The following is an 11130-nucleotide window of genomic DNA, read 5'->3' as shown; positions in this document are numbered from 1 at the left end:
AAATTCTCTCTCCATTTCTGAAGGATAACTTTAGTATTCTTGACTGGCAATTTTTTCCAACACTTTGAATATATCGTTCCATTCTTTCCTGGACTGTAGGGTTTCTGCTGAGAAATCTACTGGAATTCTACAAAGGGTTCCTTTGTAGGTGACAATCTTTTTCTCCAGTTGTTTTTGGTATTCTCTTTATCTTTGATTTTTGACAGTTTCATTATAATATGCCTTGTACAAGGTCTTTTTGCATTGAGATAATAGGGTGCTCTATTAGCTTCGTGAACTTGGATGTCTATATCTCTCCTCAGGTTTGGCACATTCTTAGCTATTATATTTTAAAATAAACTTTCTTTCCCCTCTTCTCCTTCTTCTCTCTTTTTGGAACTGCAACTATTCTAATATTTGTACATTTGATGGCATCCCAAAGATCACATCATCTTTCTTTGTTCTTTGTCATGCTTTTTTCTTTCTTCACCTCTGGACGGATTGTTTCAAAGTTCCTACTAGCTAGATCACTTACTCTGTCTCCCATTTGATCTACTCTACTATAGATGCCTGATGCCTTCTATAGCATTTTTCATTTCATTTATTGAATTCTTCAGCTCCAGAATTTCTGTTGGATTCTTTTTTATATAATTTCTATCTCTCTGTTAAATGACTCATTTTTTTCATATACTGTCTTTCTGTGTTTTTTAATAGCTTGTTGAGTTTCCCCAAAACAGATATTTCAAATTCTTTGTCAGATTTCAGTATTTTGTGCCGTTGAGTTCAGTTACTGGAAAACTCTTATTCTTTTGGTGATGACATACTTTCTTCAGTCTTAATGTGTCTTGTAATTTTACAGTGATGGTTTTGTACTTGTTATAATATCTGGGATTTTCCCCTGAACTTGTATGGATATACCTGCTCCCAGAGGCTTGTAGACTTCTTACTTAATTACTGAATACAGTCAGCTTAATTGCATCCCTTTAGTGTCCTTTAACATTCTTATCTTCTTCTTTTCTGATCTCCCCACCCCAGTCATGGAGGTATTGCCTCAGTAACACTTTTTTAGATGGACTTCTCCCGCAGTGTCTTGAAATGCCAGGGAACACAAGTGCTCACTCACTGCTATCCTTTTCCTATGCAGGAGAGGACACTGCTTGCTAGTTCCGCCCCAGGCACTGTTGCCTTGGGGAAACAGCAGTACTGGCAAAGATGTAGTCTTCACTGCATCCAAACTCACATTCCTATTATTTTTCTCCAGCTACATGCAGGAATCCCTCCTCTGGAAAGCTACATTTCTACAGTCTCTCTGATCCAATGGTTTCTGCCCAAGTCTGCACTCTCCAGGTTTTCCTTGGCAGGGGCCGAGAAGAATTGGGGCAAATTCACTGACTCCTGCTGGTTTTGAGGCCCTTACTGGGGTCTTTCTGACTATTACTAGATGCATAGGTGGTCAAGAGTCCTCCTGGATCCCTTGGTGTATGGTTCTGGATCCCACAACACCTACTGAGGCACTTTGTTGATGTATGGATGCCTAATTAGTTGCTTAAAGAGGGGAGGACAAAAAGGAGAGATGTCTCACACTACCGTGTCTCACTCTGGACTTAATGTAGTGGACAGTGGAAACATTGATTATGACTAAATAGAAAGATCACACGATATAACTTGTATTAAGATTAGTCTGGTATTTATATTTATTACAGGAAAAATAAGATCCTTAAAAATATTATCTCTTTTTATTTAAAAATATCTACATAGATTAAAACAACTGGGAGAAGAAACACAAAGAGGTCTATAAAAATACAAATAATTTTAAATTCTATAAAGGAAACCATCTGGTTTAAAGAGAGCATTTTATGGGCTAATCCAGAAGTTCCAATGAAATTATGTGCAAGAAATCTGAGAATTTCAGTATAAGAGGCAACAATACTAGAGGGAAAGAATGGTTTAACACACCTTACGAGTATGCAGCATACATTTGACAATATTGAAACAACCTTAAAAAAAGAAACCTTACTTTCTGACCTAGAAAGGAGCCAGGTCATGTCAGCTAGCCCCCAGTAGTCTTTCTTCTGGAAACTCTTGAACACATTTTTGAGAATAGATCCCTGAAAGGGAAGAGCTAAGCTAAATGGAGCTTTCAGATATCCTCTGAGTTAGCTTGCTGAGACTCACCTGCAGAGGTATTGTGGGAAGAATCCTGTTGCTCAGATCACAAAGCAGCAGAAGCTTTACAACTACTAGCATCACTGATTTCAGTCCTTAGATATCTGTACACCATGGACACCATCTCTGTCAGATGACAAGATTATGGATGGCAACACTGCTGTATATTTCCCACTCAAGGAGTTTCAGGTGCTTCCAGCAGTTATTTCCAAAGACTACATTCAAAGAGCACAGAATTTATTTGAAAAGATTTGTACATGTAGGGGCAAAAAATGGTGGATAAAGTAAGAATAAAACTTTTTTTTTGCTAATGTTCCTATCTTGGTGAATGCACATTTATTTTTTTTTACGCTGAATTTTTTTCTTGGAATAGTGTAATGAAATTTGTGAGTTTCGAATACTATGAATATACACTGAAATTTACTTAGTATATTATTTATTCATCTGCAGGAGAAGTCTTCATTATACAATGTTTATTATTAAAAATCAGATTACTTTAGGACTACCAATGTGTTCTAGCCATTAATTTTCTCATGGCCTCTTTAACCTCCTTGTTTCTGAGACTGTAGATGAGGGGGTTCAACATGGGGATTATGACTGTGTAGAACACAGACACCACCTTGTTCTGCTCAGCTGAGTAGCTGGACTTGGGCATCACATAAATGAACGTGATGGTCCCATAGAACAGCGTGACTGCTGTGAGGTGGGACGTGCAGGTGGAGAAGGCTTTGTGGCGCCCCTTGGTGGAGCGCATCTTCAGGATTGAGAAAAGGATGTAGATGTAAGAGAGAGCAATGATAAACACAGTGACTACAATAATTGAACCAGAAGAGATGGCTGGAATTATTTCACAAGTAAAATCATGAGAACAAGAAAGTTTCAAAAGTGGCGAATAATCACAGAAAAAGTGATTGAATTTATTTGGTCCACAGAAAGACAGGCTTAACAAACAGCCAGTAAATGTCCAAGCATTCACACACCCACCTAGATAGGAAGCCCCTACTAAGAGAATGCAGATTCTGGGGGACATGTGGGTGGAGTAGAGCAGGGGCAAGCAGATGGCCACATAGCGGTCATAGGCCATGGCAGCCAGCAGGAAGCACTCAGCTGTCCCAAATGTGACCACAGAACAGAGCTGAGCAATACAACCAGCAACACGGATAGAGGTTCCTTCCCTGAGGAAGCCCATGAGCATGACAGGTGTGACTGATGAGGAGTACCCAATGTCTACAAAGGCCAAATGGCAGAGGAAAAGGTACATTGGGGTGTGAAGCTGAGGGCTGCTTCTGATTAACATGATTATGCTGATATTGCCTATTAAGGTAAACAGATAGACTCCCAAAAACACAATAAATAAAATGACACAAACTGTAGTCTCCTCTGCTAACCCCAAAATAATGAACTCTGTCACAGTTGTGTAGTTTCCAGTCCCCATCTTTACTGAGAATGGTGCCCACTGAAAGAAAAACAAGTGGATATTAGAAGAAAATTTTATAGTCCACATACTTAGTTTTACAACAGCTATATAAGAAAATACCAACATATATACTCACATGTAAATATTTGGGGAAAATGTTTTCACACATGATATCTTGCATAAGACTTAAAAATATAAATGTTCACTGATATAAGGCCAGGAATACTCAGAAAAATCTGTTTTTTTAACTTAACACATTCAAGTCACATTTGCATTGTGTATTTGGTTTAGGTGGTCCGTGAGGAATAGATTCACATGAGCACATCTTAGAGATGGCCACCAGACAGTATGAGCGACCCAATAACTATATCTTCTAAGCCAAAGACATGATGAAAGGGAATAGAAATGTTGGCATGGGCCAGGACCCATGGAAAAGAACAACTGTTCAAAATATATGAGGTATCATTTCTTGTATGAAAGAGGATGAGCAACTGAATTCAAACAGGTATCACAGTTTTCAAGCACAACAAATATCCAGGGAGTTTGGACAGGGGCAGGATGTAGAACAAGGTGCTCAAACCATGATCAAATCAACCTGGAGAGACTGAGTTTTGGAAAAGGAGATGGTATCATGTTAGGATCAAGTTATCTGATTCTTTTTTTTTTTTTCATTTATTTTTATTAGTTGGAGGCTAATTACTTTACAATATTGTAGTGGGTTTTGTCACACATTGACATGAATCAGCCATGGATTTACATGTATTCCCCATCCCGATCCCCCCTCCCACCTCCCTCTCTACCCAATCCCTCTGGGTCTTCCCAGTGCACCAGGCCCGAGCACTTGTCTCATGTATCCAACCTGGGCTGGTGATCTGTTTCACCCTAGATAATATACATGTTTCGATGCTGTTCTCTCGAAACATCCCACCCTCGCCTTCTCCCATAGAGTCCAAAAGTCTGTTCTGTACATCTGTGTCTCTTTTTCTGTTTTGCATTTAGGGTTATCGTTACCATCTTTCTAAATTCCATATATATGTGTTAGTATGCTGTAATGGTCTTTATCTTTCTGGCTTACTTCACTCTGTATAATGGGCTTCAGTTTCATCCATCTCATTAGAACTGATTCAAATGAATTCTTTTTAATGGCTGAGCAATATTCCATGGTGTATATGTACCACAGCTTCCTTATCTGATTCTTGATAGTGAGTCAATCCAGGTAAAGGGAACCAGACACATTGATCAGATTACTCCAGAAAGATTCCACAAGTGCCTGAGACTTTGCATAACCTGGGGCTATGGCTGTTAGGAAAAAGGTTCCAACTTTCTACTTCTCACAGGTAACTAGCCCTATGTGAATAGAACCTGTCTGTGAAAAATCACACCTTTAGGTCAGCTTCTAGGAAACTCTTTCCCTTATCAACTTGTTTGAGGAAAAAAAAAAAAAAAAACATGAAAAAGCAAGAAAAGCATGAGAGCTTTCTCACCATCACAGAATGCTAAGCTTCAAAATGCAGCCCCATCCATTCCATCTGTCTCATTTGAAAGCTAGAAACTGAGATCTAAAGAAGTTGTGTAACTAATTTTAGGTTAAATGTCTTTCTTACAACTGAGCTCAAGTCAGATTTCATTCCTGGAGCCTGCTAACCCATTACCACATTGATAAAACACAAATATTTTCTATACTTCCTAAAGAAGAACATGGAATATCAGAATGTATATTTGGTTCATTTATATGTTCAAAAAGTTTTTCAATTATATTAATACATAAGTAATATCTTTACTCTTAAAAGGGTGACTTTGAAATTTAGTAATTCATATAAATACATGGCTACAAGGTAATGACAACTCTGTGAGGCAGATGATATATGTACTCAGTGCCCCAGTACAGAAAATTGATGTGCTCTTGTGTTCAACTGGACTATTAGGGGTCCTTGGTAGGTAAGAAATCAAATTTAACTAGGATTTTTTTTTGGAGAGCAATAAAAGAGATAGGTATGACATTTGAGGGTAGATGCAAGGTAGAGAGTGAAACCACCATTATTTAAGCAGAGCATTTAAGATAAATGAGTACATGAAATGGGTAAAGCCAACAAAAAAGTGTCAGGCCCCCAGGGAAATCCTTTCAGTATTCTACTAAAGAGAATGAGCTAGAAAGACAGGAGATGGTGATAGTTACAGTTTGAGATGCTTAAATGAGATTAAAAGCTGCAGTTATTGGCAAAAGCCACTGTCTAGTAAATCTGACAGTGGAGTGACTGGATACAGTAGGGAGAAAAAGAAGATCTTTGGAGGCGGACTCAAGAAACTGAGGGGCCAAATGTTCAAAGGATCTTCCCTATGAAGATATTAAAACCACAATTGCTGTCCATCAGGAATTGTGACAGGAATACCATTAAGAGAATAGAGCAAGCCAAAGCCAAAAACTTTCCAAGGATGAGGAAACATAATGCTAGTCAGTAGGTGATTGCAAAAGGTGGAGGAAAATAAGGAGGCTTGGTTAGTAGAGTCTGATGATGCAAACTCAACTATAAGTATTTGTAGTTCAAAGAGAAACAATGTCTGTAAGTGGCAGTAGAGGAGAAGGAATACCACCTTCTACCAGGCCCAGGGGTATTAGGAGTAAGAGAAAAAACATATATCTCTTGAGAAGACTGTAGAGAAAAAAAAAATGTCCTCAGGGTTAGGAAAGCATTAATATCTATTGAAAAGAAGAATGAAGAGAATGGAATGCTCTAAAGAGATACTGAAGACATGAGATTTTGTTGATAATTGTGAGTACAGGAAACATAGGAAAAAGGCTTCAAGAGTTAAAGAGATGAAAGCAGGACCTCTTGATTTAAGAGAAAATAAGGAGACTTGAAAATAACCTTTCTTAACTCCAGTTGAATGGAGTTAACATTCAAAAACTGAGTAAAGATAATTTGAAAAAATAATAGATAGATGTTATTATGTTGTGTTTAACAGCTGAATGAACAAAAAAGGAATGAAGGCTACTCCCAAAATTGTGGAGGAGGGGTAATGGGGAAAATCAGAGCCTATTTTGAATATCAGTGATGGCATGGACCAAAGCATTGTGAAGATATGCCATGAGCTTTGCAGCCATATAGGCCTGGAATCAGATTCTAGCTTTACCACTGATTATCTATGGAATCTTAGACAATTTATAAAAGTTCTTCAACCCTTCATTATTTACTTGTTTCTTTAAAAAGTACTTCACATGATTCTTGTGTTAAATACGATGATGTATATAATAATACAAAGTACTGTTCATAGAAATAAGTAGACTTAAGAAGGGATTATTACCTTGAAGTAACCCACATCTTAAGTTCTAATACAAAAATGAAAAACAAATATTATTGTATCAATAGAAAAGGAAAATTATTACCTGCAGATGTTTGTACCTCAATGATAAGGACAAACTTCAAAAACTCATTGTAAAGCAAGGCTATATTTATGAGATTCAGGGTCTTTGGAGATGTAATCCCTTGAGTACATTACTTGTTTGTGAAAGTTCCACTGGAAAGCTATCAGGACAGAGAAAATTTCAGGTATACCTGCTCATATAAACATGTGTCATCTCAAGAATATCTACAAACATCATTTGTCTGTTCATTAGAGTTTTCAAAGTGAAAACTTTTGATGCATTTCTAAACTAATTCTAACTGTATTGGAACATGCAAGAAGAAACAAAGATACAGTGTAGGAGATGTAATTTCAATTCAAAACAGAAATCTTTCTGGGAAAAATAAGTGCTTGTGTGTGCATGTGGTGGGGGGAGGGGTTGGCTATGGCTAGGCAGTGAATATCAAACTAATATGAAAAGAAGAGACTCAGGATTCTCCTGGTACATGGTTTAAAATAGTTAATATCACTATTGTAATATCACAGATGTTAATAGCACCTGTGATCACCTAAAATAAAGTGCCCACTGAAGACAAGTCTTTAGATGAATAATACCCTAGACGGAATGAAGAGTTTCAGAAATTCACTTACAGCGGTGTCGGATCATCTCTTCTAGTCATTCTAGAAACCTCATGGAGAATTACAGATTCATATTTGTTAGTCCTTTGCCTAAATAATGGAGTGAAACCAAGAGCTATCAATGACTAAGTTGTAATTCCTAAAGCAAACATTGATTCTTTCAGTTGATATACTACAACAACTGAGTTCAACATCTCTGTAGATATATAATGTGGAATTTAAACTTTAATCAGAAAATAATAGAAATGAGCAGATACTGTAAGGTTTTGATGACTCAAATTACCCTGAACCTCCTACTCTCCTGGAGAGTTTGCTAGCCAAATAAGCTCCTCTTTGCCTGTATGATGAGGCTGCTCCTACCTTGCTTGAGGACACTTTAATGACTTCACCTGAGGAAGTTACCTTTCAAGGTAAACAAAAACTCTTTATGCCTCATCCTTAGTTGTTTCTTTTTCTTTTTTTTAAAGTTCCCAACATACTCAGGAGACATTAAGTCAAAGCTGAGAATATAAGATTTACATATCAAAGAGTTTTTAATATTTTCCCAATTTATTTCATACTAGTGTATAGGAATGGTATGAATCTACCAAACTGAGGATTTGAGTATTTGAATACTGTTAGATACTATTATAGTATGCTAATTCAATACTATTAGAGTATTTGATTTATGATGTACAATTGGCCCTTAAACAAAGCAGGGGTTAGGAGCACTGATTTTCCATGCAGTAGAAAAATCCGTTTTTAATTTATAGTTGACCCTCCCTATATGAGGTTGGGTTCCTCAATTCTGCGGTTCCATAAATCATGTGGTATTGTAGTATTTAAAATTGGAAAAACTCTGTGTATAAATGAACTTCCACAATTCAAACCTGGATTCTACAAAGGTCCACTATAGTTGCAACCACCAGAGATTCTAGATATGTTAGCTAGAATATGTGGACATGGTTCTGTTTGTTTAGTTGGTTAACTAGAACCTAAACTGAAGGATTCCCTGAGTAAAGTGAATTTGGAAGCCAGAAAAAATTGCCTGGTATATGCAGAAGTAATCAAATGTTTGGAAAGATATGGAAAGGTGACCTGGGTGTATCATATGCAGCCCATTGCCCATGTATGCACCTTCCAAGAAGAGTTGAGAAGCATCTTCTACTCCACAACACTGAGAAATTCATTGGTGAAGGAGCATAATTGTTTTTAAGAAGAAATGAAACAGCTATTGTCTATAGCCCAAAGATGTGGGTGCATTTGTATCAAGTCACTTCAGTCATCTCTGACTCTTTGCAACCTTATGGACTGTAGCCAGCCAGGCTCCTCTGTCCATGGGGATTCTCCAGGCAAGAATACTGGAGTGGGTTCCCATGCCCTTCTCCAGGGAGTCTTCCTGACCCAGGGACCAAATCTGCCTCTGTTATGTCTCCTGCATTAGCAACAGATTCTTCACCACTAGTGTCACCTGGGAAGCCCAGAGATGTGAGTGGGAGATATCAAATTGGAAATAAGATCAAATTTTGAATACCATATTATAAATAATTGCCTTATCAAAATTGGTGTGGTGCTCTGAACACATGTATATGGTTGCTGCCGCTTCGAGGTTTTGGTAGCAGCCAATACATGTGTTCAGAGCACCACACCAAGGTTGATAAGGCAATTATTTATAATTTGGTATCCAAAACATCTGGGATCTTCAGGGGTAGCTAAGTAAGCATGGCATTCTCAAAATCATGGATAGACAGCCCACCCACTAATGTTTCAGCCCCCAGAATTCCATTGCAGTTCACCAGTCAGAGAGGGTGCTTATAGGAATCTTGTTTGAAGTGGAATTTTGACCTATTTTCACCTCATTGGGGGCCCAGTATCACCCTGATTTATTATACATAAATAACTGAAATACATCTGGGCAACAACTGCCCCATTTAGCCCCCCACCCCATTTAGTTTTCCAATCCCTGGAAAAAGGCTATTTCACTGCAAGGTCCAAGTAGAGACTCCTGAAATCTACTCCTCCCAGCCAATATAGTAAATCAAAGGAACATATCTTTCTTCTGGGAAATAAGAGATAAATACATCCATCAAAGATGCAGTGTAAGACCCTGGAAGTATTGCTGAGGCAGCAAGATCCAGTTTCTGGGGCAGCAGGGTGGTGTCTTTCGCGTCCAGCGTGCAGCAGTGGTTGCACTTACAATACAGGCCAAGCTCCTAATGTTGAACAGCAACTCCTGAGAGGTGCTTACTTGCTCAATTCCTTGCAGGGGTTTGGGGCATAGCTTTCAACTGGATACTACTGTCTTCCTGGTGGCTCTTGATCTGCTGAAAATATTCTTGTTGCTTACAATTGAAGACTGTCACCGGTTCATATGCATACACTATTAGCATTATTGTGTAAGTTAGAAATGCATGAGAATAGCAGCAGTATATGGAGAAGGCAATGGCACCCCACTCCAGTACTCTTGCCTGGAAAATCCCATGGGCAGAGGAGCCTGGTAGGCTGCAGTCCATGGGCTCGCTAAGAGTCAGACACAACTGAGCGACTTCACTTTCACTTTTCACTTTCATGCATTGGAGAAGGAAATGGCAACCCACTCCAGTGTTCTTGCCTGGAGAATCCCAGAGACCGGGGAGCCTGGTGGGCTGCCGTCTATGGGGTCGCACAGAGTCGGACACGACTGAAGTGACTCAGCAGCAGCAGCAGCAGTATTGCTCACTGGAACAACAAAATGGATGAGAGTTTTTATTTAGGTGGCATTCATTGAAATAACATGGCTCAGACAGTAAAAAGTCTGCAAGGCAGGAGACCTGGATTCGATCCCTGGGTTGAGAAGATCCCCCAGAGAAGGAAATGGCTACCCAATATAGTATTCTTTTTTTTTTTTTTTCCCAATATAGTATTCTTGCCTGGAGAATTCCATGGACAGAGGATCCTGGCAGGCTATAACTGAGCAACTAACACATTCACATTTTCATTGAAATAACACCATTACAAATGTAAATATGATATATAAATGAATATGATATAATGTAGACGACATCAGAATAGTGTTAAGGAGAAAGATCTAAACTCTGGGCTCAGATTACTTGTTTCAAATCCCACCTCAGCCACTCACTTGCTTTGTAACCTTGGCCAAGTTACTTAACTCTAAATACTCATGTTCCTCATCTATGTAATGAAGATAGTACAACTGTTAGAGATTAAGTGAGATAATACCTGTAAAAGGCTTAGAATAGTGTTTAACATGCGGCATGTGCTCAGTCTCTCAGTCCTGTCTGACTCTTTGCGAGCCTGTGGACTGTAGCCGGCCAGGCTCCTCTGTCCATGGGGATTCTCCAGGCAAGAATACTGGAGTGGGTTGCCGTGCCCTCCTCCAGGGGATCTTCCCAACCCAGGGATCAAACCCAGGTCTCCCACATTGCAGGCGGATCCTTTACCATCTTAGTCACCAGGGAAGCCCAAGAGTACTGGAGTGAGTAGCCTCTCCGTCTCCAGGGGATCTTCCCAACCCAGGAATCAAACCAGGGTCTCCTGAATTGCAGGTGGATTCTTTACCAGCTGAGCTACCAGGCAAGTCCAATATATGGCAAGTACTCAATAAATAT

The 11130-nt window shown here is 38.9% G+C and overlaps 1 protein-coding gene across 2 annotated transcripts; it reads right to left on the bottom strand.

Moving 5' to 3' along the window:
• Positions 1-329: 329 nt before the first annotated feature.
• LOC122692552 (olfactory receptor 5P3-like) lies at positions 330-3580 on the bottom strand. Of its 2 annotated transcripts, XM_043900266.1 has the most exons (2): positions 2666-3580; positions 330-350 (listed from the first exon to the last, which is right to left on the bottom strand). In XM_043900266.1, exons 1-2 carry the CDS (start codon positions 3578-3580, stop codon positions 330-332), a joined length of 936 nt encoding a protein of 311 aa, XP_043756201.1. The 2 variants fall into 2 exon arrangements, with proteins under 2 accessions (XP_043756201.1, XP_043756287.1); XM_043900352.1 differs by lacking the exon at positions 330-350 and having other exon boundaries at positions 2648-3580.
• Between the last annotated feature and the right edge of the window lie 7550 nt (positions 3581-11130).

The sequence above is a fragment of the Cervus elaphus genome, chromosome 1 (assembly GCF_910594005.1).
Source record: "Cervus elaphus chromosome 1, mCerEla1.1, whole genome shotgun sequence".
In the NCBI taxonomy this organism is placed as follows: domain Eukaryota; kingdom Metazoa; phylum Chordata; class Mammalia; order Artiodactyla; family Cervidae; genus Cervus; species Cervus elaphus.
This window is presented reverse-complemented; position numbering and strand designations above follow the sequence as displayed.

Bases quoted from the DNA above. Each gene is read 5' to 3' on its own strand.
- LOC122692552 (XM_043900266.1), bottom strand. From the start codon at position 3,580: ATGGGGACTGGAAACTACACAACTGTGACAGAGTTCATTATTTTGGGG. The intron at 351-2,665 runs GCTAGAACACAT...GAAGGAGAAGAG, and splicing joins AGGCCATGAGAAAATTAATG to GGGAAAGAAAGTTTATTTTA.